This window comes from Pipistrellus hanaki, assembly GCF_964339955.1.
Source record: "Pipistrellus hanaki genome assembly, chromosome: 10".
NCBI lineage: Eukaryota > Metazoa > Chordata > Mammalia > Chiroptera > Vespertilionidae > Pipistrellus > Pipistrellus hanaki.
Window position 1 is genome coordinate 40,409,571 of NC_140512.1, and position 27,025 is coordinate 40,436,595.

Genomic DNA, 27,025 nt, shown 5'->3' on the forward strand with positions numbered 1-27,025 from the left:
TCTAGCCTATCTTCTAAAAGCATCACACTTTTAGAAGAATCATAATTTAATTTTCCTCTAGAAAGGTTCTGGAGAAGGGGCTGCGTGTAAATTAAATAACAGCCAGAGATTAAACAAAATTTGAAAGGCATATAAAGGGTGGGAGGTGGGGGGGGAGGGGGTCAGAGTACCCTGTTTCCCCAAAAATAAGACAGTGTCTTATATTAATTTTTTCTCCCAAAGTTGCGCTAGGTCTTATTTTCAGGGGATGTCTTATCTTTCCATGTGCTAGGTATTTTCGAAGAATGTCTTATTTTTGGGGAAACATGGTAGCCTGGCTGAAGAAACCAAATTCTCCTTGTCTCAGGACCCTTTGCTTTTTATTAACACAATTTGTCCTAGGGCAAGGTGGAGATATACACTTCAAAGGGTAAGGTTTAGGTACAAAAGCAATGTCAGATTGGGGAATTGCCTTTGGCTGTTCAGGTGTTTAGCCAACAGGAGGCAATAATATGTAGATTAAGATGCCCTGAGCTGTCTGGCAACAAATAATAAATTTAATGCATCCTTTTCAGATTTGGGGAAATGCCTTTAGTTATTCCCAGATGATTCAGCCCTTGCTGACGTGCTGAAATTGGCTTCTGGCACCTTCCAAGTTTCAACAATCAACAGATCATTTTAGGATTAAGAACTATTTGCCTTGCTGAACTGAATTGATCTGGTCTATATATTTCAATTTATGTATGGCTCTCCTATTCTATATAGATTTCTATTTTCCTCAGCTAAAATCATCTTCTGAATTTGAGACTTCCATAGTAAAGACTTAAGCTATTCATTTATTTCATATAAATAAAACTTCAGCATGAAGAATTTATGTGTGACTTGGGCAAATGACTTGCTATACCTCAGTTTCCTCATCTATAAGTAGGGAAAATAGCATCTAGCTTGTGGGGTTCTTTTCTTATTTGAATTTTTGCAGAGATGTGTCTGTATGAAAATGTTCAGTAAATCAAGAGTTCATAAGAGTTTGGACAGAAATAGTATAATGTCTATAAGTTAGTAAAAATCAAACACATTCTTCTTTTTAAAGTTCAAGGGGTCGACCAACAAGGAGGGAAGTGCAACTCACTTCCTCACTCAGCCAGGTTCAGATATGGCAGGCACTCCTCTGAAAGCCAATTTTTCTGCTCAGACTTCCCAGGCGATAATGACACGACTATGGGACAATCAAAAGTTGTTCCACATTAGGAAAAGGCCAAATATACTTGGATTAACTTGATTCCTTTATATTTGACAGCAGCTTTCAGTCTCTCCTACATAATTTTAACCAACTATATACTTTATTCTGCTGTCTCTCTTATATAACTGAGGAAAGATAAATATTATTTTTTTTTCTTTTAGGTTTTCTTTAGTGTAATTCATAGTAGTTATTGCATTGGAACAGCAGCCCCTAACTTTGAAACCTTCACCATAGCCCGAGGAGCTGCCTTTAATATTTTTCAGGTTATTGACAAGGTAAGACTTCTGATTGCTTTGAAATATAACTATTAGTATTGCTGCAATAAGGAAACAAAACAAAAAGGTGGGCAAAACTCATGTTGGGCAATTGACTATGGAAAGATTGCTTTAATTCTCCTACAAGGAGATTGTTTTATTAAAACCTTCATGTCTAATCAACGCCCTTCAAGCAAAAAGGAAAACATTATAAAAGACAATCATCTTTAATCTATACTGTAGTAAGTAGTGATTTGTCAACTTATTCCCTTGAAGATTTATAGCATTCTCTTTGTTTTTTCAAGGAACCTGCTATAGATAATTTCTCAACAACAGGTTATAAACCCACATGCATAGAAGGAACTGTGGAATTTAAAAATGTTTCTTTCAGTTATCCATCAAGACCATCTGTCAAGGTAGGTTAAAATTAATTACAGAATTGTACAGTTTTCTTATATTATCACCAACTGGCTAAGATCTCCTCATATAAAATAATCTGGGATCAGTTTGGCTAAAATTAGCCACTTTGTTCAGAGACTTTAAAAGAGAGATAGAGAGAAAGAGGAAAGAGGTGGTGGTGAGGAGGAAGGAAAGAAAAATCAGTAATGGACAGTTAACCCTGGATGAGCTAATTACATTTTGCAGCCTCTTTTCTATACTCAGCTGACTAAAGCATTTTCAACTCCCTGGGATTTCTTCACTCTGTATTTGTGAGCACACCAAAATATCTTGGATTGATGATGCCACCTATTGGTGAACTCTGGATGTTATCCACCCAGCATAACTCATTTTAATCTAATTTCTAACCTGGGAGAATTATGCACAGGTTGTGCGTTTCACTTCTCCCTTTCCTAGGGCATTTACTGTGTCAGCATTTGTGCCTCAGTTACTTCCCCTCTCACTTTTACACACACACAAACACACTCATGTATGCACACACAGCACAGTGTCTTCTTCTGTCATTCAGCCTTTGACAAGTTCTTGAGAAAATATGTTTCTTCTATTGTCTTCCTCCTTTCATTTTATTGTGTATTTCCCCAAAAGAGTAGTTAAAGGATGCGGGGAGTAACTACTAACAAATACTTGTTTCATAGAAAAAGGACATGATTTTAAGTGAAATTAATAAAATTGCTCATTATCAAACTATACTAGTAATGCCTTTTAAAGTATGATATAAATGTCCCCTGTATAATTTGCATCAAAAAAGACCTACCTACTCCTGTTTCCTTATTTTTCTCTAAGTCTTTGATTGAAATTCTCTTTTCAAAGCTCTTTATTTATTTATTGTTACTTAATTACCATTATTACAGGAGTACTGTCTTCCATTTTTCTTAACATAAATAGAGGATTAACTCCATTTTACAACTACGTTTGGGTTGTCTTCCTGGAAACAAGCACCAATTGTGCTATCAAATTGCAGAGTAAAGTGCTCTCTGGGTTTTAAGCAACTGTTTTTGAAATGAACTTTTGAAACAGCTCTGTTCATTAAGCTGAAGAATTTTAAAAAAGAAAAAGTTCACTCATTTTACATAAAACGCATATTCTTCTAGGGAAAGAACAGAAACCTACTCTAGAGTAAAAGTGCAGGTGGGGCAGGGGCTCCTCCCACTGGGGGTCCTGATTTCTCACCTCCTTTAAAGAATTTTTCTCCGCTTGGCCCTTTGAAGGTTTTATGTTTGGCTATTTAAAGGGTCTGTTTCTTTACAAATGGGGAGATCAAAGTGAGGGAATCCAAAGAAAGATTCCCATACTTGGGGCTAAATACATACAAATGCAAGCTAAGATAGGTGAGAATTTCTCAACAGGATTGCTCTTGTCATCTGGGAGGTTTCTCTCACTTTGCAGGTTCTTGGAACACTACCAGTAAATACTGGTTTCAACCCCCCAGTTACTGAGAAAATTTTGAAGTGCTTCCCCTAAGCTGAAATGTCTCCATGGGATCCACCACTAGGAGAAGGAGGGTTTCTGTTGGTGGAATCTCATTCAGTGGAGTCCCTAAAAAGTTTCAACAGTTGTTTTACTTTTGAATTTATTTTGCAATAATGTTAAATATATTCTAAAAAAGAAATTACTTAAGTAGCTCACCAAGATATTTGATAAGATTTCACTCAGTTGTTGCAATTAAAAGTAAAATTTTCACTAGCTTGGTAGTCATGAAATTCATATAAAGTATTTCAGCTGAAATATAGTTTTCTGTGGCTAGTTAATATTTGATAAGTACTCTTAATTTATATTTCTTCTTTATATAGAGAGATGATGATTCTTTTACTATTATTTTCCAAAATTATGTAGGTTATTATTATATATGTTTGTATATATAATATATATATTGTATAAACAAACAAGATCTAAATTTGTTTTTAAGAGCCTTTGTTTTATGTTAAATTATATTAAATTTCTGAAAATATGTAAACCATATTTTCATTTAACCTAGTTTTGTGAAATTTTCCCCATACATTCCAATAGATTCTGAAAGGCCTGAATCTCAAGATTAATTCTGGAGAGACAGTAGCCTTGGTTGGCCCCAATGGCAGTGGGAAGAGTACAGCAGTCCAACTTCTGCAGAGGTTATATGATCCCCAAGACGGCTTTGTAAGTGCACCTACAAATATGCAGAATCTTCTCAGTGATATTTGGAAATACCACCTATTACAAAGATCTTACAGCTATGTTAACTTTTAATTTTTAACAGTGGAGCTCCAAGAGAAGCAATATTGTTTTCTTTCCTATATATGCATTCATTCAATAAATATTTCTGAGCATTTACTATGTGCCAGTCACTATTTTATGTCCTGGGAATACATTGGTAAACAAAGCACAAATACCTCTACCTTCATCAATTTTACATCCTAATAAGTAGACAGACAATAAATAAAATAAGTTATATAGTAGGAATTAAATGCCGTAGAGAAAAATAGAATAGTAATTTGTAGTACCCAGGACTTAACAAGAATTTCAATTTCTCAAAACATCCCAGAAGAATGACATCTGTAGAGAATATGCTCTCTCATTTTTATCTGTCACCCATAATGTTGCACTTAATTTTCTTATCCTTGTTCATGGCATAAAGAATGAGACTATGATAATCACAGGACCATAATTTTTAATGCTTCTATTCAAATTTTCAACTATTCTTTTTAAAAGAAAATCTACTCTCCAATTGCCTGATTTCATTTAAATTTGATTTCTTAGTAAATCTTCATTTAGAATCTTCAACACCCCACTCATGTACCCATGCTAATGTTGAATAAATTATTGGATAACCATTCCATATATAAGCAGTTATACAAAATACCAGAGTTGGTGAGAAAGAGAGACTCTATAAGTTATATTGATCGAACATTGGCTTCTGTCATTGGAATATGTTAGGGTAAAAGGTAATGGTACTATCTCTGGAGAAGACAATTTACTATTATTTTGCAATGAATGGGGTGTTGAAGAGAAGTAAGGAAGGATATTTCCTAGGGGGGGGAAAAATGAAAGATCACATCAGTCTGAAAATAACAAAACTGAAGTTACATGTATCTACACAATGACAGGGGATATATCTTTATAATACTAGTTTGTGGATCTTAGAATAAAGATATTTAAATGATATGGCAAGATTTGAAGCAGATTTTTTAAATATTTTGTTTGTTCCTATCTATCAGAAAAAAGTCTCTTAACAATATAAATGCTATAAATATTTTATCAAAATATAGTCAGTCTTTGACTCCTGAAAAACTGTGCTTCTCAGCTTTTGTTTTAGACAAGTAAAAAAGACTAAAAACAATTAAATAAAAGGCATCACCACATGATTCATTCCTTTGGATTGGCAGATCACAGTGGATGGGAATGACATCAGAACTTTAAATGTGCAGCATTATCGAGAACATATTGGAGTGGTCAGCCAAGAGCCTGTTTTGTTTGGGACTACCATTATTAACAATATTAAATATGGACGAGAAGGTGTGACTGATGAAGAGATTGAAAAAGCAGCAAAGGATGCAAATGCTTATGATTTTATAATGGAATTTCCCCATGTAAGTACACTATGTAGCCTATATCCTTAGCTTAGAGCTAAAGCACTATACTATTCCAAAATGAAATAAAAAAACAATAACTTCTACAAAGCAAGAAAATGTGATTAATTTTTTAGTTGTCCTAGATGAAACATCTATAAATGAGAGAGCATGGTAACAACCAAAACAAATGCATTGATATTTTAAAAACCATATTTGGTTCTAATTGGTTCTCACTGTAAATGAAAATATAAAATAAAGATTATATGAGACACAGCAGAGAAATGATATCTCAAAAATGTTGATTTGCAAGGCCATCTTGTGGCTAAGAGTGGGATTGTCACACAAAATGTTCAGATTGGGTCTGTGATTAGGCAAAAGAATAACTAGGATTGTTTTTTAGAAGCACATAGAGCTAATATTGGACATGAAATATGAAATCATACTTGGAAATAGACATAATAAACTAATATCTTGGTATTAGGACATTTCTTAATGGAATGGGTATTTAGAAATGATTGCTGTAAAACCATTTATTTACATTTTCTTTTTTTTTTAATATTGATTTTTTTTTTTACAGAGAGGAAGAGAGAGGGATAGAGAGTTAGAAACATTGATGAGAGAGAATCATCAATCAGCTGCCTCTTGCACACCCTGTACTGGAGATGTGCCTGCAACCCAGGTACATGCCCTTGACCGGAATCGAACTCGGGACCTTTCAGTCCACAGGCCAATGCTCTATCCATTGAACCAAACCGGTTTTGGCCATTTATTTACATTTTCAAAGTATTTGTTCATCAGTACCACTGAAATTGTTGTGGGGAGTACCCTGTGAAATATGGAAGGATAATATTTGAAATTAAAATACAGACAAAATTTCACCATTCCTGAAGGAAACAATAACAAAAAAGTTCATTTTAATGAGTATGCTTTACAAACTGCCTTCCATGAATCATTATAATTTTGTTCATTTTTTAATAAAAATTTTTGTTATGCTAGTAAATACCTCCTATCCCCATTCTTAGTATCATAATTAAGACAGAAAACTCATTAAAGACTTGAGGTCATTCTTTGCCTTATGGTTCAGGAAAACACAGATTTTCTTTCTTTGACCTTTTGAGTCTTACAATGACTTCCTTTTCTCAAAACACCAGTCATCTTCAGTTTCTCACTTGGAATTAGGGAGCTTTCTGGTGCCTCTGAAATCATACCCTGTAAGTTACTACTGTCTTTTTACTAAAAGTCTCACAGCTATACAAAAATGTCCCTTGCTAAAAATAAAATAGTAAAGTCTAAAGATATAATCCAAAGAACAAATTAAAGATATTAGCTTATGATGATGGAAACTAAATTTCACAGCCATGTTAATCCTGAGAAATAAGGATAAGCACAATAATAAATAAAAATTCCAAAAGAGGATAATGTATGTAGGTGAAATATTTGAAAAAGTTATGCTCAAAATAAAACCACATTACTTTTTTGAAACTTCTGTGATATACATATATTTTTAGTTATTATATTAGGATTAACTAATACTTGCTAGCTTTTCCCAATAAATAACCCTAAGTCTGGCTAAAATAGGACAATTGTTTCTAAACAATGGATGAAAGGTAGCATAAGACTGTGATTCCTGGGAGAAAGGAAGCTCATGAAGAAAGTCTGTGATTTTGCAGCATTCTGCCTGGGAACAAGTTTCTGACCCCATTTCTGGGAAGTGGAATACAGACAGAGCTGAAAGACAGAATTTCAGAGCAGCTTAAGCAAAGATAGAGGAAATGAGAGAGCTGTGGAGCTGAGGTGGGGTCAGAGGTCCATGTAGATACCATGGGGAATCTTTGTCTGAGTATAAGACTATCCAAGGCTTACCAGAGAGCAGCTGATACAGCTGAGAGGAGAATGGAGATGCTAGAAGCTGAGCAGGATGGTGGGGAAGTTGAAAACACAACCCAGCCAGAATGGAGAAATCACATTAACACCTTTTAAATACCTCAGGCATGTAGCTGAGACACCAATAAAAGCTACACCTTAGGAGTAAAAACCACACCTTAGAGTAAGGCTGACTCTAGACCTGCCCTGACAAATTCTAAAACCACGCCATGACAAGATCCCCAGAGTAGACATAACTTGGAGGTTGGGTCCTGCCAAGTTTTGAGACAACAGATTTACTCCCAACAAATCATAAAACCAAGATTATACAAGTTCAAGGTGCTAAATCAATATTTGAATTACCTACTAGAATGATATCAACATTTTTTTCCACAAGAAAACATATTCAGAGTCTCCAATATATGCACAGAATTGAGTACATCATAATTTAGTTTATGCACTTCAGAAAAGCTTCAAAATGAATGAGGCAAAAAGAAAAAAAGAAAAGATAAATCTGAAAGGATAAATAGACAAATCCACAATTTTAGCTGAAGTCTCTAATACTTGATAGAACAAATAGGCAAAAAGTAAGGATATAGAATGACTGGAGTAATACTGTCAACCAAGTAGATCTAAATGACATTTATAGAATAATCTAATAAATACAGAATGCATTCTTCTCAAATGCACATGAAACGTTCACTGAGATAAACAATATTTTGAGTCATTAAAATAAAAATTAAGAGCTTTGCAATTTCAAATAAAATATGCCCATAACAGAATTAATAATACAAATCCACAAATATTTTAATTTAAATAACCCACTTCTAAATAATCTGTAGCTCAAAGAGGAAATTTAAAAGAAAATTTAAAAAATCTTTTTATCTAAATAAAAATGAAAATGCAGTGAACCAATAGTTGTGGGATACAGTTAAGACATGGCCTTGGTAGAAACATAGCATTAAATATTTACTTTAGAAAAGAAAAAAGATCTAAAATCTATAAACTATGTTTTTACCTTGAGAAATAGAATAAAAAGAGCAAGTCAAACCCCAAGCAAGCAGAAGGAGGGAAAAAATAAAGATTAGAGTAGCAATTAGTAAAATAAAAAATGGAGAAACATTAGAAGGAATCATTAAAACCAAAATCTGGTACTTTGATAAGATTAATAAAATCAGTAAAACTATATCAGGACTGATGAAGAAACAACAAAAAAGAAGAATAACTACCAATCTTGCCAGATTAATTATGTATATACCCAAAAAAAAGTAAAAGAAGACCTAAATTGAAATAAGTTTTAAGGGAAAGTTTATTTTTGCAGTAAACTTTTTCATACTCTTTTTCAAAATATCCAGGACAGAGATTGTGTGTAATGCATGAAATTGCTAATAAACATTTTTAATAGTAGTTAAATATGTTTTTGTATTAGTGTTCTTTTAAAGATAGCAACATATTCTAAAAATTACCTAAAAACTTTGAAAATTCAAATTGTTAAAAATCCTTGATATATCATATATTCTCATTTCTTTTATCCATAGCCAAATTTTTCTTAGGTCCTCGCTTTTCTCGACTTTTTAACTTGATAGCTGTTTATTTTTATAAAGAATAAACCAAAGGTCAAAACCAGCCGGACTGGTATTAAAACATAACTGTTTGTCATTTCCTTTTCTTATCATTTGATCATGCTAGCCTCTGTTTCTATGCTCTTTCCTATTTTCCATTAGAAATTTAATACCTTAGTAGGGGAAAAAGGAACTCAAATGAGTGGAGGACAGAAACAGAGAATCGCGATTGCTCGAGCTTTAGTTCGAAACCCAAAGATACTGCTCTTAGATGAGGCTACCTCTGCCCTAGATACAGAAAGCGAATCCGTTGTTCAAACTGCACTGGAAAAGGTAAGTGAGCAGACATATTTCTGATTTTTATGTTCCTGATTCAGCGTTATTTTTAAATACAAGAAAGTATAGTACCATAGTACATTATTCATTAAGTTTAGTTCGCTCCTTAACATATGCATGCAGTTTGTTCACCCTTTCAAACATTTATGTGATGGTTATAGGAAATGATATGGAGAAAAGAAAAAGATGCTGTAATTGGTGCTAAATACATATTTGAGAATGATATCCAAGCAGTCATCCTATATAAATCTTCATTCCAATGGGTCTGCATTTCCACTTCCCCATAGTAATCCTACCACTACTACCATAGTGGTTATAACTATGTTCACCTTTGCCTTTTCCATACACACCTATGGAATTCTCTTCTCTCACAACTTTTCTTCTTTAAGGCAGCCCTGGAGCATCATTTTAACTTAATTTCACCTCAAGTAGAGAAGCATACAGTGTGGTTTGACCTGCACTTGAACCATCCTATCCCTACAGCCCTGGGCCCTCAAACCTCCTACTGACCTGCTTACTGCAAGCTGCTGCATATGCTTCATGGCCTCATGCAGTCATGACTCTTGACCAAATTGTACTGCATCTGGAAGGGTGGTTAGTGAGGGATCTGGTAATTTTTCAATGGCCAAACCCTCTTTTTAATCATGGCCTCCAAACCCTTTAGAAAGCTTAATGTCACATTTTATTTTAACCTTATTTGAAAATGTACTGTGTGTTTTTCTCAAGAAAAGGATAAACTTTTTCTTTTTAAATATTGACTTTGTGGGAGCAGAAATGGTTGTTGGCAGCCAGAGTGCTCACTGCTTTTTGAAAAATTACTTATTATTATCAACTTGCAAATTAGATTGTATATGTTTTTAACCCTTGTTTCCATCACATGATGAGTATGTCACATGTTGTATGTGATATTTTTTATTTTCATAAAATGAACAACTGATAAGGAAATTCATGTTTATTGCGGACACTTTGCTAATTTGGTTCATTTGGGTGAAGAAGAAACAGTGATTCCCTCAAGGGCATGACTAATGCTTATTCATTTTTTATACTTATTATCTAGGACAGGGCTTTTATCTATAGAATGCACTCAAATTATGTTCAGAATTGTTGATGTTTCATTCCCTAGGGCTGAGTGTACTAAAAAATGATTACATTTAACATAACTATCTCTTAAATTACATAAGAGTTTTTTCCAGGCGTATTGAGGTATAGTTACCATAGGTATATAAGATTTTTTAAAACATATTATAATAGGCCCTGGAATTGTTTAAAGGTTAAATATCTCCATTGTCTTTTCATCCAGTATATTAATCACTTCAGGCAATCAAAACTTGTTTAAACTTTAGCCCTGGCCAGTGTTCTAAGTAGTTAGAGCATCGGCCCTTGAATCAAAGGGCCATGGGTTCAGTTCCGGCACAAGGGCACATGCCTGGGTTGCAGGTTTCACCGCCAGCCCTGGTCTGGGTGTGTGGGAGGCAACCAATTGATGTGTCTCACATCAATGTTTCTCTCTGTTTCTCTCTCCTTCTCTCCCTTACTCTCTCTAAAAGTCAATGGAAAAAAATATATTCTGGTAAGGATTTTTTTTTTTAAAAAAGCAACTTGTTTAAACTTTAAAAATAAATAATTGCTTGGCAACATGATAAACTAATACGCAATTTTTTTTTCCTTCCTGGTTAAAATGAAATCTACATTATAAGTAAAAAAGAGAACAATGCAAAATATTTGTAAACTATGATCCCAATTCATAAAATAATTGTATACGTGAAAAAAAAATGAAGGCAACATATATGAAAGTAATAACAGTTGTGTGGCAGAATTATGGTTTTTTTTTAAGATTTTTAAAAAATTCATTGCTATTACTGTTTTTTAGTTTATAAAGCATGGTATTAAATCAACATTGTAGAGATGTATACATGTGAAACTGCTTTAATCAGTGTTTGTTCTTTTGTGGCATAAGGGTAAATGGTAATAAATGAGGTGATGTAGCACAGTAAATTGGATTAATTATATATGCCTCAATTTATTGGAAAATGACTCCTGGCAAAGAGAAAAGTTAAAATGTAGGTAAGTTAAAATACCCCTTCTTACTGATGCATCTCTCCATGCCCAGCCTTCGCATATTCCTCCCAACCCTTTTTCTCCATTGCTGCATTAACTTCCTTTTATATTAAGTTCTAAAACCAGTAAAACTAATAGTGACTTTTAAAAATCATATCATTAGTTTCCTGGAGCAGAAGATGGGTTTTGATTAAAAAGGGACTTGATCTCACTAGGATTATTACAATATCTAACTCCCTGCTTCAGCCCAGAACCACTTCAGTCTTTTCTCAACACAGGACCACGTAATGCTATTAATGTGTAAATTTGATCATGACATGCCTCTGCTTCAAATCATCCAGTGACTTCTTATCTCACTCTTCACTCTAAATAAAAACCTAACTCCTTTCAGTAAGTTTTTTTTGGAATTAGGTACCAAACTCCTTCTGGAAATTTACATTTCTCCACTCGCCCCCACATTGGATGCTCCTTAAAGATGTCATAGCACTTTTCGTCAGTTAACATACTGTGTATGTATTTTGTTGTCTCTCTTTCCCCACTGGAATGTGAACTTTCTGGTGGCAAAGGCTTTGCTTGATTAACTGTAGTGTCCCCAGCACCAGAACCATGACTGGCCTTAGTAGACAGGTAATAAATACTTGTTGAAAGGATTTTGTATGAGTATGATACAGAATAGTTCCAAGACTTGAAGTGCCCTTTTCTGGATTTCTTAATTGCCCAAAACTAGTTTTTATTCATTAGTCTTGTTCAAGAAGAGAATCTAGGGCCCATGGATAAAGGTTAATGCCACAGGCTATGTGGTTCCACTTTGCTACTGGTTTGGACCTGGTGTGCCAATGCAGCAAGCTTCCAGGCTGTCCCACTGTGAGGAGGCACAGCATGGACATCTCCAGGTTACTAGGGAAGCAGAGGAAGCCCACACTGGTTTTAGAATAAGACCTGTAAAAGCTCTTTGAAATGTTAGAAGTTGAATGCAAATCTAAGGAATAATTATTATTAAAAGAAGGTCAACTATCCCACATCAATGGAGAACCTTTAAAAAGGCCCTTTACTAATTATGAGGGAAAAGTTTCCACCACTGTTTTATTCTTAGAAGAGATAGAACTGCTCCTATCGCAACCTTTTTGGGCTTTTCTTTATCGTCACTGTTCTTTCCCACTATAATGCATTCGGTTGGTGTTCCTCCAAGAGCCTTTATATTTATACTACCTGGATAACCGAACAATAAGAAAATTGGTATATTTCAGTAAGCGGTGGGTTACTTTCTTAAATTAAGCACCAAGAAATGGTTATCCAAAGTTGAAGCTAGCTTGATTATTGTGCACACGTGCGCGCGCACACAACACACACACACATTTTGGTGTCTCTACCATATGTGAATTACATATCTTGCTATCTAGGATATTGAGGACTTTTAAGATATTTTTTTCTTTCCTTTTTTTCTTTTAACCACTTCTTCCCTTTTAATACATCAGTGCCCCATTGAGACTGTTCAGAAAAATCTGACATGATAAGATCTGCCTGAATGAAAAAAATAGAATCTAATAAAATAAAAAAAGAAGAGTGATGGGTAATTTTTAAAGACCACTGTAATAATTGGGAACAGAAAGGGGATTTCTGCAAGGGAATTTCCTTGGCTGGAATTCAGCCAGAAAAGCAAAAGTAACAAAGAAACTACCTCATTCCCAAAGCATCATGGCATATTTTATAAGTCTGCTTAACCAAGCTCACATTTGTAAGGCTTGGTGTTAAATTATAGGCCATTAACTTCTTTTAGGGTAGTGCTTCTTCCCTTTTAATACATCAGTGCCCCATTGAGACTGTTCAGAAAAATCTACAAATGCACTTATACACAGAGATTTACAAATAATATTGAAGGGTTCATAGATTCCCTGGAGCCATTCATATATCATTATTTTAGGTTTAATAAAGAAATAAATAGATAATAATAGCTAAGAATCCATTGATCCCAGTCAGTGTGGTTCAGTGGTTGAGCATTGATCTATGAACCAGGAGGTGACAGTTTGATTCCCAGTCAGGGTACATGCCCAGGTTGTGGGCTTGATCCCCAGTAGGGGGAATAATGGGAGTAGCCGATTAATGATGCTCTTTCTTTCATCATTGATGTTTCTACCTCCTTCTCTTTTTCCTTTCCTCTCTGAGATCAATAAAAATATATTTTATGAAAATAACCCAATGATTAAGAACACTTATTCTCCTGCTTCACTGATGTACACACAGAAGTACATTTGGGCAATAGTGAAGTCAGAACCTGGACCCAGACTGTCAGCCTTCATTCACATAACACCATGCTGTACTGCATCAAAATTATACATTTGCCAAAGGACTGAAGCAAAATCTGAATTTAGATCACTGTTCAAAACTAGCCTCTTATTAAATACTAGAGGCCTGGTGAATGAAATTCATCCACAGGGGTGGGTGTCCCTCAGCCCAGCCTGCACGCTCTCCAATCTGGGACCCCTCGAGGGATGTCCAACTGTCTGTTTAGGCCAGATCCCATCAGGCAATCGGACATCCCTCTCACAATCCAGGACTGCTGGCTCCCAACTGTTCGCCTGCCTTCCTTTCTGATTTCCCCTAATCATTACTACCTGCCAGCCTGACCACTCCCTAACCACTCCCCTGCCATCCTGATTGATGCCTAACTGTTCCTCTGCCAGCCTGATTATCCCTAACTGCCCTCCCCTGCAGGCTTAATCACCCCCCAACTGCCCTCCCTTGCAGACCTGGTCCCTCTCAACTGCCCTTCCCTGCTGGCTATCTTGTGGCATCCATTTTCTGTCCACATGGGAGCAGCCATCTTTGACCACATGGGGACAGCCATCTTGTGTGTTGGAGTTATGGTCAATTTGCATATTATGCTTTTATTATGTAGGACTTGTGGCCTAGTGCACAGATTCATGCACATTGAAAGGAAATTAATTAGAAGAAATATTTTAATAGTGTATTTGCCCTTTATCTATAATAGAAGTGTCAGAAATGAAAGAAAGTTAGTAAAATGTATATGAAAATAATATATAAATTGATTAATAAATAAACAATAACAACAAAGACATAATATATAAACAACATTGATAAAAATAATGACTGATAAATTATTCTAATAATATATCTTTCTGTACCACATTAAGAAGCAAAAAGAAAACCCGCAATAAAAACAGTTCAAACTAGTATGTCTAAGGTTATTTATTACAACATCAATCATTTTTAACTTGATCATTTTACAACCTCTTAAATCTCAAAGACATGATAAGATCTGCCTGAATGAAAAAAATAGAATCTAATAAAAAAAAAAAGAAGAGTGATGGGTAATTTTTAAAGAACAAACTTAATTTATATACATGATTCCCCTGGTCAGAAACCTCAATAAATTCTATCCTATTATTTTCAATAGTTTCAAAACAGGTTTTCTTTACTTATAGATTTAGAATACAAGAGTTTGGAATAAATACTCATCTGCCTCATCTAGAATATATACTGCACCGAAACCGGTTTGGTTCAGTGGATAAAGCGTTGGTCTGCGGACTGAAGGGTCCCAGGTTCGATTCTGGTCAGGGGCATGTACCTTGGTTGCGGGCACATCCCCTGTGGGGGTGTGCAAGAGACAGCTAATCAATGTTTCTAGCACACTATCCCTCTCCCTTCCTCTCTGTAAAAAATCAATAAAATACATACTTAAAAAAAAAAAAAGAAGAATATATACTTCAATGGAGAGGCCTTTTTAGAGAATAGAGAAAACCATACCAGATTCTAGTACCAGTCCTTCCAGTGACTAGATAAAGGCTTGAGCAAGCCTCTTAATTTTTCTGAGCTCTAATTTCTTTCTCTGTAATAGATAAGAATAAAAATAAGAACAACAGTAAACAGTAATATATAAGTACTGTAGTATTAATAATATTAGCTATCAGTTCTTAAGTACCCAGAACATTTTTAGTGTGCCTGTAATATGCCAAAAGTATCAGATATTGTGCTAAGCATTTACAAAGCTATAGTACCTCAAGAATAACAAGACAATCTTGTAGAGGAATAATAAAGCTAAAAGACCTAGATTAGTAGATATGAAAGGCTATTTTAAATCTATGGAAGCTAAGACAATGTAGTATCCTATATAATAAAAGCCTAATATGCGAATTGACAGAACGGTGGAAGACTGGTGGAACAACTGATCACTGTGACTACCAGGGGGCACACTGACCACCGGGGGGCAGATGCTCAATGCAAGAGCTTCCTCCAGCCTGCAGGCCTCAGGCCAGCCAAGGCAGGTGCTAGCAGGGAGCCCCCAATCACCCTGCCAGTCGCTGTGCAGAGGGAGGTGACCAGTGGGGGGAAAAGGGGGCGCGACCAGGGGGCGGAGCCAGCTGGCTAGCAGGAGGCTCCAGGGGAGCCTACGTGGGTGTGGGCGCCAGCAGTGACCCCACACACACACAAAATCGCCCTGCTGGTTGACCCACAGATCAACCCTGATTGCCACCCAGGCCTAGGGACCCTATCCATACATGAATTTCTTACATTGGGCCTCTAATTAGTGTAATAACAAACTACATAGAACAGTATACAGAATACAAAAACAGACACAAATAATGGTCACCTGAATTAATGACAAAGACAGCTCTGCAGTGTAACAGAGAAAGGATGGTCTTTTAAAAAAAATGCTGATGGGACAATGGATAACATTAGTCCCTTTATCTGCAGGGGATATGTTCCAAGCTCCCCAGTGTATGCCTGAAACTGCAGATAGTACTGAGCCCTATATACACATGCCAGACATTAATATATATGCTTTTTCTGATATATACATACTTATGATAGAGTTTAATTTATACTAGGCACAGTAAGAGATTAATAACAATGACTAATAACAGAACAGTTACAACAATGTACTGTAATAAAAGTCACATGAATGCAGTCTCTCTAAATGTCTTTTGAATTGTTTATTTCTGGAATTTTCCACTTAATATATTTAGACCACAGTTGACTCAGGATAATTGAAACTGTAAAAAGTGAAACCTTCAATAAGGAGTGCCACTGTACAGGGAAAATGTACACTGATTCCTACTTGACATCACATACAATTCATTTCCAATGAAGTGTAGATCTAAATATGAAACACAAATTATAAAGATTGTAAGATAATAGATAGAAAAACACCCACATGACATTGGAGTAAAGATTTCTAAAATAGGACACAAAAAATCACAAACTGATCACTAAAATTTTTTTAATTATATTCATCAAAAACACCATTAAGAAAGTGAAAAGACAACCATTTAGAGGGAAAAACATAAGTGTAAAACATAGAACTTGACAGAGTACTCATATATAGAATATATAAACAATCCTGAAAACTGATGAGAAAAAGACAGTTCCTATAGAAAAAAATGAGCAAAAATCTACAATTTGCAGGAGAGAATATCCAAATTGTCAATAACCAACTAAAAAGTTGTTCAACTTTATCAGTCAAAAGGGAAATGTAAATAAAAGCCACAATATGATAGCATTTGTCTACCAGACAAATACAGAAATTACTGTGTTAGTGAGACTATGGAGTAACCAAAACTCTCCTGCACTTTTGGAGGTTTATAAATTGGGACAACCACTTTAAAAAGCTGTTTGGCAGAACCTTAAAAAGCTAAGCATATGACTCATTAATTCTTCTAGGTATATAACTAGTAGAATGGGTACATATGTTCACCAAATAAACATGTATAACAACCTATTTATTATGGGGGGAAATCTAAAACTACCCAAATGCTCATCAGCATAGTATGGGTAAATAAATTGTGGTATATAGAATTCAGCAATAAGAATGAAAGATTCGCCGAAACCGGTTTGGCTCAGTGGTAGAGCGTCGGTCTGTGGACTGAAAGGTCCTGGGTTCGATTCCGGTCAAGGACATGTACCTTGGTTGCGGGCACATCCCCGGTAGGGGGTATGCTAGAGGCCGCTGTTCGATGTTACTCTCCCATCGATGTTTCTGGCTCTCTCTCTCCCTTCCTCTCTGTAAAAAAATCAATAAAATATATTTAAAAAAAAAAAAAGAATGAAAGATTCACAATTCTATAGAAGAAACAAAATAGATGAATCTCAAAAACATAATGTTAAACAAAAGTACCTAGTCATATAACCTTCTATGACTGGGTGTTTTTGATTAACATTATGTTTCCATTTATATAAAATAACAAACAAAAAAAAAACAAAAAAAAAACTAATCTATGCTGTTAGAAGTCAGGATCGTGGTTGCCATTGGTGTGTGTGAACTGGACAACAGTGATTGGGAGAGAGCCTGAGAGAGTCTCAGCTGATCTGTTTTCTAATCTGAGTACTGTACATCTGGATCTATTCAGTTTTCAAAGTGCATTGATCTGTACCCTTAGTGTACTTTTCCATATGTATATGATACTTGTAAAAAAATTAAAAACATATTACCTTAAATCTGTACCCACCTCATTAAGAAATATCTCCATTCTAGAGATGAAGAAAATGAGAAATAGTGAGTTTAAGTTACTTAGTTATTTTTTAAATTTTGTTAAAATATATTTTTATTGATTTCAGAGAGGAAGGGAGAGGGAGGGAGAGATAGAAACATCAATGATGACAGAGAATCATTGATCAGCTGCTTCCTGCACAGCCTGCACAGGAGATCAAGCCCACAACCTGGCAGCATGTGCCCTGACCCGGCATTGAACTGGTCAACTCTTGGGGCATGAGTTGATGCTCAATTTCCTGAGCCACATTGGTCAGGCTACTTAGTTATTTTTAGTTACTAATAACCAGAGAGCTGTTAGGTGACTCAGATTAAATGATTTTTAGTTTCCTTTCTAGTTCTAAAATACCATGGTTTTATAAATCCACCAATTTGGAATCTAATTAACTTTATGACTTCCTTCTTATTTTAATTTTCATTGGCCTTGCTAATGTATCAGTGTTTCCAAATTCCAATATGCAAAGTAACATTCTCTGACATTTAAAATATATGACAAGTAGTTTTCTTGAATAGTGAAGAGTTTGTTATTCTATTAATTTTATATTGTTTCTGTATTTCTTGTTTTTAGGCAAGCAAAGGTCGGACTACAATTGTGGTAGCACATCGACTTTCCACTATTCGAACTGCAGATCTGATTGTGGCCATAAAAGATGGGGTGGTGGTAGAAAAAGGAACACATGCGGAACTAATGGCAAAACAAAGTTTATATTATTCACTTGCAATGTCACAGGTAATGTTTACGTGATATAATGTTATGTTATCAGGGTGTTGTTTTTTTAACCAGAATCCCAACTCTGCAATTTAATAATTTTAGGACCTTGACTAAGTTATTTAAATGTTTTTGCCTCAGTTTTCTAATCTCTCCTAGGGAAAATAATAGTAACGTATTCATGAATTCTTGTGAATACTAAATTGATTTATTCATATACAGTGCTTTGAATTATTATTGACATAAATTTTACTATATTATTATTACCAGCATTAGCATTATCCAGTGAAACTTTTCAGAAAAGTTCAAACCATGGAGATTAGTGCTGTAGTTATTTGTCTTGAACATGCATGATTATTTGCAGACATATTCATTTAGTGAGTTTCCACATGAAAATGAGATAAAAACAGATAGAGATACCAAAACTTATTTTGTCTAGCAGCCTTCTCAGGAAAAGAAGTTGTCTTTGTCCTGTTAGAGAACCTCCTTAGAAAAATTTATTATTAGAAGAGGTCAAAATGTTACTTTAAACTTGTCACAAAGTACATAACTCCCGAAAAAAGCCAAATAAAAGATTTCTTTCTTAGTACAGAAATTTATAGGGGAGGAAAGAAAGTGATAGCACAAAGGAATGTCTGATTAAAGATGTTAAGATAGTATAGGACTGGTTAAAGTTCATTGTACTTTGAAATGACTGATTAACAGTTGTTAAGCTTGTCAAAGAATCAGTGTCCCTGGGAAGCCTTTCATGTGTATATTCTCCTTTGTACCTAAATCTACCTATGTCTTTCATCTCCACTCCCCACCCTGATCTGGGCCACAATCACCCCGACTAGGCTCCTCATTTCTGTCTCACTCCCTTCCTCTTCTCTCTTCTTAGGGAAGCCAAATTTATTTACTCACACCACTCAGATGAGCAGACAATATCTAGCTCCTTTATTTCATGAAAGCTGGTCTTGTTTCTCTGAGTAGCAAGAAAAACAAAACTAGACTTAGAGTGTTCTGGTTTAGAACTTCATCCTGTCCTATGATTTAAACAGTTCCATTGATATTTTTGGAACTCCTTATTGTTTATGAACTGGCCTCACTACTTTTGCTTTTTAATCAGTTTGGAATGGGCAGCAGTGGCTGGCCTGGAAAGTATTATTCTCCTGAGATCTTCCTCAGGCTCAGGACCAGCCTCACATTTAAGTGCCTAGCTACATGTTAGAAAATTATCTTTAAATCAGCTCTCCCACTAAGCTCCTTTACCTAAGATCTGCCCCTGCTGATGGAATAATTGTTTTGGATTAAGGCATTGTTTTCTCCAGTTAATTATACTGATCTTTAGGGAGAGACAGGGTGTGTGGGGAAGGCACAGAAAGTCATTGTCACTCACTAACATTTTAGTATAAGTTGGACTTGCTCTTTATGAAGCCTGAAAACTTCAGCAAGACCTGCTGAATAAGAATATACTACTCTCAATAACAGAGACAATAGTGTTTAAAGGGATGGTTAATAAAGTTTCTTTGAATTTTTAAGGCCTTAGTCTAATGGTAAGCTGTATGTTCGTCATTTAAGGATATTAAAAAAGCTGGTGAGCAGATGGAATCAGTGGCATATTCTGAAAAAAATACCAGTTCAGCTCCTCTGTGCTCCATGAATACCATCAAGTCACACTTTACTGACAAGTCTGAGGAATCTACTCAGCATAAAGAGGTAATGTTTCAACTATCAACAAGTTTACCCCATGTTCTCCAATGAATTTTTATTTAATCCTTACAATATTTAGGGTGCATCTATGATAAAATGTTACTATAGCATTAAACTTATAAAACATAACTCTTTCCTAAACTTTAGTATCACCGGTACATTGTAAAGAAAGAGGCCCTCAAATAAGCTGGCACTTTGGTCAGAAGCCATTGTGCAAACAAGACATCTCATGAGAATGTTACATTTTTCTTTCTTTCCTATGAGGCAAACTGTGTTTAAAACAGTGGCTCAGGAATTGTGGTACAGATACTACCAGTGTTGTTCAAAATTAATTTGGGTCATATAAAAACCCAGATCCACCCCACTACCAGGACAGATAGGCCCCAGCATGTACAGGATCTAGTCCTCTAATCCCAGAACACAACCAGAGAGAGTGAGGAAAATGTTCAGAGTATGTATTGAGGCCAAAGTACATCCTGGGCATGTTTAGAGAAGGGAGGCTGAAATGAGTGAGGTAAATTGGAAATTGAAGAGAGTAGTCCTAAGTGGTATGAGATATAAAGAGGGTTACAGCGGGGTGATCTGGACTAGGGGAGAGCCTGGGGGTAGGAATGGGGAAGCAAGCATGAGAACAAGTACTCCTTGCCCAAGTGAACAAAGCTGTGAGCAGAAGGGTGCAGGCATCAGTGAGCTGGCTGAAGCACAGGCCCATGCTGTCTAGTCCTCATGGTTACACCTTCACTGGCCAAGCGAAGAGCTGGAGAAAGCACGTGGTATTCAAACACATGAGAAAACAGGCACCGAGCTCTTAGAAAACTGTAGGCAGAACAATGAAGAAAAGAGCTCACCCTGCAGGAGTGTTCTCGGATAGCCGCCAGAAAGAGCAGGAAGAAAAAGTGGAAGTATTCTATTTTCAGGTTCTGAAATGACATATATCAGTTGAAGATAGACTGTGATGTTAATGGCAGTCAAAGTAAATTTCAGAGCAAAAATATTAGTTTGTCAAGGACTGAAGAGAGAAATAGATAAAATTGCAATTATATTCAGAAATTTCAACACCCCTCTCTTAAATATTGATGGAACAAATAAACAATAGTTCAATAAAGATAGAAATAGCGTTAATAGTACTGTCAGCCGACCTGACCTAATAGACATTTATAAAAGTCTAGACTTATCAATAGAATACACATTCTTTTCAAATGCATTTGAAACATTCACCAATGTAGGCCATATTCTGGACCATAACACAAGTCTCAATAAACTTAAAAATTCAGGTAATTCAAAGTATATTACCTGACCAAAATAGAATTAAATAAAAAATCAAGAACAGAAAGTAGATAGGTTCTTTGGAAATTAAGTAACTCAGCTTTAAATAATGGATCAAAGAAGAAATCAAAAGAGAAATTCAGAAGTGTTTTTAACTGAACGAAATGAAAATTTCAAATGAAGCACAAAAGGATGCTAAGAGATGTATACTACTAAATACCTAAATATATAGTATATTAAAAAAATCTCAAATTAGTAAACTAATAAACTTCCCCCTTAAAAAACTAAAAGGAAAAGAATAACTACAAAGAGGAAAAATCAATGAATTCCAAAGCTGGTTCTTTGAGAACATCAATAAACTGAAAAACCACTGGACTAAATGAGCAAGTAAAACTTAGAAAGAAGACACAAATTACCAATATTAAGAATTAGAGTGATGACATCACCACATAAATTACAGATATTAAAATAATAATAATACAATCATATGAAAACATTTCTGCCAACAAATACTACAACTCTGATGGAATGGGCAAACTCTTTGAGTACCAAAGCCTACTAAAAAAAAAAAATGTAATAGCTTGAATAATATTATATCTTTTAAAATGAAATTAAATTTGTAGTTAAAACCTTTTTTATAAAGAAAACTCCATCCCCAGGTGGCTTTACTAGTGAATTATACCAAACAGAAAATTGAAGAGAAAGGAATTCCTATTTCTGAGAATAACATTTCATACAGGCTAATAGAAGTAAAGAAAAATTTACATGTTATTTCCTCTTTGAGTCTTAGCTATCAAAACATGTGGGTTAATTAGTACTTTTTAATGGTAGCAGCTGAGTGAAATGCCAAAAAGAGAAGTTGCACAAATAGTCACTTTTAGGTATGATTCCAGTAATATGGGCAGTGAAATCTTTCTAAGAAAAATTATTTCTACTGATTCATCTATTGTATTTGATATTTTACATTATCAGTCTATTTAAGATGTCTAACTTCTCTAGGTTCCATTATGCTCTCAAACTGGGGTTTTAACCAAAGTATTTTATTTATAGACAGATCTCCCTGAAGTTTCACTATTAAAAATTTTAAAATTAAACAAGTCTGAATGGCTTTCTGTGGTTCTGGGGACATTGGCTTCTGTTCTAAATGGGACTGTTCATCCAATATTTTCCATCATCTTTGCAAAAATCATAACTGTAAGTAAAAGTAATTTGCTAATAGTTTCGACTATTATAAACAAAATGTGACCTGAGAGAACAGACCTGTTGTACGCTGATCCAGCAAGAGGAAATTTGGGGTCCCCTCTACTGTGGGATCCATGACAGAAAGGTTAACTAATGCTCTCAGGGAACAAACCAGCCACTATTGTGAAGGTTTTGGCTGGGACTTGTTGATTGGGCAATCAGTAAATAAATTGCTTTGTATTCTAATTTTGACTCCAGTGCTGTATCAGCATTCCAAAGCATTGAAGCAATAAAATAGACAAATACGACTGCTCTTCTTTCAACTGTTCAGAACAATGGCCATTTTTTTTTTATTAACAGCTAAGTCAGGGAGAGGAAAAAGGAGTTTTAGATTGTGCTGAGGGACCTAGGAAAGTTGATGGACTCAAGGATTTTACCAGAGCTATGTTAAGTTTTCAGTCTCTCAGATTCGCACAGTTATGCCTTATCAACATAGATGCCAATATGTACATCTATAATTACCAATTTTAGGAACAATTTCTAAGGACATGTGCAAAGTTCTAATATTGCAGGTAGTACTCTAAATAGAAGAATACTAAGAAATCTGACTTATTGGAAATAATTCAAACTGATAGTTTCTTTGATAATATACTGCGAAAATAATAACAGGTAAAGGACTCATTTGTCTGATTTTATAAATTCGTAGCTTAAGTGAGAGAATTAACAGCAAATTATGCTTTTATCCCATTTAATAAACATAGAGGATAAAACAATGGTACACTTTATTATGTTGAAATTCATTTTTGAAATCCTGATGAATAGACATTTTAGTTTTTTCTCTCTTTTGTATTTTTTTCCAATCACCTGATTTTTTAAAAATCTATTCTTTTTCAGATGTTTGAAAAAGATGATAAATCCACATTAAAGCATGACGCAGAAATTTATTCCATGGTATTTATCATTTTGGGTGTTATTTGCCTTGTCACTTATTTGATTCAGGTAAGATTTCAATGAATTAAACAAGCTTTAATGAGATTACTTATTTACGTTATCTTCTCTATTTGAGATAAAAATAATAGCTAAGTGCAATAACTAAATAAAATATAAATAAGCAAATATAGTAACTGTTATAAAGAAATAAGAAAGAGTTAAGAATAAATGTAGATTTTCTTCTTGTTTTCCAGGGATTCTTTTATGGCAGAGCAGGGGAAATTTTGACCATGAGATTAAGGCACTTGGCATTTAAAACCATGTTATATCAGGTCAGTGTTTAGTTGATTTTTTTTTTCTTATTTTATTTAAAATGTGCTTTTAACTATCCTAGCTTTGGATAATTCTTCAAATCAATTTCTTGACATAACCTTTCTTTTGCTCATTTAAAAACATGCTTTTTGTGTTCCAAGAGGCATCTGATGTCAGAATTCTTATAGTGTATTTCTGTAAGAGGAGCAAGTTCAAAATTGTATTCAAAAGTACAACTTATAGAAAGCAAGGTTTAGAGTCTGCTCCTCATTCCTTGCATATTTCTTAACAAATCTTTATTTAATGTATAATGTAGTATTCTAGGATCAGAATGGAAACTCAAATTAAAACTGAAAAGGAAAGTTAAGAGCTACAATACCTTGAATAACATATGTGAAAAGGAGTTAATTCCCCTTGTTCTCACCCATGTGCACAGCTTAAGTTTTTTCACTTCATACTTTTTTTTATTTTTAAATCTTTATTGTTGAGAATATTACAGATGTACCCCTTTTCTCTCCCATTGCCCCCCTCCACCCAGTTTCTACCTTGCCCCAAGCCTTCATGACCTTTTGTCTCTGTCCATGGTAATGCTTATATGCATAAACTAAACAAACAAGGAATCTAATGAACAAAATAAACTGATGAATAAATAGAACCAGAGGCATGGAAACAAACACTTCATATTTCTTAAAGCAGCCAATCTCTCCTTCCTTAGAGGAGTTCTGAATTCAGATAACATCAGTCTAGTTGGCAGATCGGCCTACTGAACACTGGTGATCAATCACACATATGAAAAAAATAAAACTAGGTGGATTAAGTAATAATCTTGAGAAGTGAGTCTTGGGGGCAAATGATAGGAATGTCTGTTTGGCACCTCAAAAACTCTTTCAGGAGCCTGAGGTGTATTGGGTTACCCTGAAAGCAGTAATCACTGGGAGCCCTTCACCATAGTACTTTCTGTCACCAGAACTCACTGTGCAGGAACAAATAGCTTCCTGCCGGGTCATTTCTTTTCAGAAATAGAGTTTCTGTCACTCCAGCCAAGTCATCAAAACCAAATTTTACATCTTGTGACTTTTAGCAGTAGCATTTGAAGGGTTGCTGTATAACAAAACTCTTTTACTTCTGTGCACTTAGGGAACTAGGAGATACAAAATGCAGCAAAACAAATGGCAGGTTCCCCAGAGCAACCTGATGCTCCAAAGCAGTTGGTGCCTGGAATTCTCTGCTCAAAAAGGTCCAGAGACTGGAGCCTCTCCTTAATCCAGAAAAAGGGAAATGTAAGGGATCATAAAACCATATAGTGCCTCCATGTCTGGCTCATGTCAAACTTGGTACTTTAGTTTGCTTTTGTTTTTTAATTTATGAACGCAATGTCTTTGCTGCAAATCTCTGATAATATAAGGAGGAATTTTAATTATCTAATACTATGTTTCACACTAGTTGACAACATTTGCTCATTTTTGGTTTTTCTTTATAATTTGTGTTTTTTTTTCATATTCAAGGATTTTCAGTTTATGGAAATTTTTGAAAATGTTCCCTGATTGTATGTTTTAAACAACAGAGTATACATTTTAACCTTTAAAGCATTACTTTTAGCCAAAACTGGTTTGGCTCAGTGGATAGAGCGTTGGTCTGCGGACTGAAAGGTCCCAGGTTTGATTCCAGTCAAGGGCACATACATTGGTTGTGGGCACATCCCCGGTGGGGGGTGTCCAGGAGGCAGCTGGTCGAGATATCTCTATCATTGATGTTTCTAACTCTCTATCCCTCTCCCTTCCTCTCTGTGAAAAATTAATAAAATATATTTTTTTAAAAAGCATTACTTTGAAATTCCTCTATAGAGGTTTACAGTATGCTTTTAGTAGAAGAGCCTCAAGGACACTTCAACTTGTAGATATTATTAATCTAATATCCTGTTTGTTAATAATGGACACTGATGCTTTGCCTAGCACTAGCCTTGTGAACATAAGGATAGTAACATTCATGGATAAAGTAGCTTCTGCCCATAAGAATGCACCAATCTCTAAGCCATAAACTCTGGTCCTTCCAAAAGCATGCATGTACAGAGATACACACAGAATATCTATGTTATTTGTGTTTTTAAAATTCCCTCATAAATTTAACTCAGCCCTTTCAGCTTAGTGTTTGTTTTCCCTTTTCATCCTTCAGCATTCTTTTTGCTTCTTATCTTTGTGGTGTGTGTGTGTGTGTGTGTGTGTGTGTGTGTGTGTGTGTGTAATTGGAAAAAATAAAATAATAGTAATTTGGGTTTCTTTATAAATATATTTCCCAATTTCACTTTTATCTACAGTGAGGGAAGCTCCTAATGTTCAGTTTTGCCTAACTCTTATTACCTGATTATTGTCCCAAGTTAAGACTTTTTAAGGCTTAGAAAGCATGCTGAGACTTGCAGTGCTTTTTATAACCATTTTGAAACCTCATTTGAGGTAGAGGTATTTATGGAATCAGGTGTGTCTTTTTATAGGTATAAAATCCATATTTTATTTGATTACTTGCACTCCTTCCAGTTAAAAGAATGTTCTAATTGTTGCTGACTTTAGTGGTTGTAAATAACTCTTTGCCAATTGTGTTTCAAAGCTAAATTTATGCAGAGTCTCCCAAAAAATGTGTATACACTTTCACAGCTGGGAGCTCAATTTTGAAAATGAAATGTATTTTAATAAACACTGCCTTTATAATTATTCAAAGTGTGTATATATATTTTTGGGGCACCCTATATTTCTTAATGATAAATATTGACCTTTAGATCTATTGGTTTGTTTGGGGTTTTTTTGTTTTTTAACAGATTTGAACTTTATTTTTGCCCATTACTCTCTAAATTAGGTTGGCTAAGTCCTCTGTGGGAGTGTCTCTAAATCATAAGATGATGGCATTAAATGGTGATTCCTAAGGGATCTCAAAGGGCTAATTCCAAAAGTATTTGAGGTAACAAGTACTGAAGCAGGAGGAATAAGTAATGAAACTCAACTACAATACTGCAGTTAGATGGGAGGTACTTGTTTAAAATCTCTGGCATCTAGTTGCCTAAGTTCAAATCCTAGCCTCAGTACTGGCCAGCTATGTGGCCTAGGGCAAGTCATATTTAATCTCTCTGTACCACGGCTTCCTC

General features: G+C 35.0%; 1 protein-coding gene across 1 annotated transcript in view; it reads left to right on the top strand.

Annotated features, from left to right (window-relative positions):
- The window catches only part of ABCB5 (ATP binding cassette subfamily B member 5), a gene marked incomplete at both ends in the record, with an annotated part of 77,482 nt that overhangs the window by 19,639 nt on the left and 30,818 nt on the right, over nucleotides 1–27,025 (top strand). Inside the window, 10 exons of the mRNA XM_084897121.1 lie at nucleotides 1,381–1,494; nucleotides 1,779–1,889; nucleotides 3,940–4,065; nucleotides 5,292–5,495; nucleotides 9,065–9,235; nucleotides 18,370–18,531; nucleotides 20,071–20,208; nucleotides 22,519–22,662; nucleotides 23,545–23,649; nucleotides 23,835–23,912. Of these exons, the coding sequence (XP_084753247.1) occupies nucleotides 1,381–1,494; nucleotides 1,779–1,889; nucleotides 3,940–4,065; nucleotides 5,292–5,495; nucleotides 9,065–9,235; nucleotides 18,370–18,531; nucleotides 20,071–20,208; nucleotides 22,519–22,662; nucleotides 23,545–23,649; nucleotides 23,835–23,912 (1,353 nt within the window). The remainder of the gene's footprint in view (nucleotides 1–1,380; nucleotides 1,495–1,778; nucleotides 1,890–3,939; nucleotides 4,066–5,291; nucleotides 5,496–9,064; nucleotides 9,236–18,369; nucleotides 18,532–20,070; nucleotides 20,209–22,518; nucleotides 22,663–23,544; nucleotides 23,650–23,834; nucleotides 23,913–27,025) is intronic.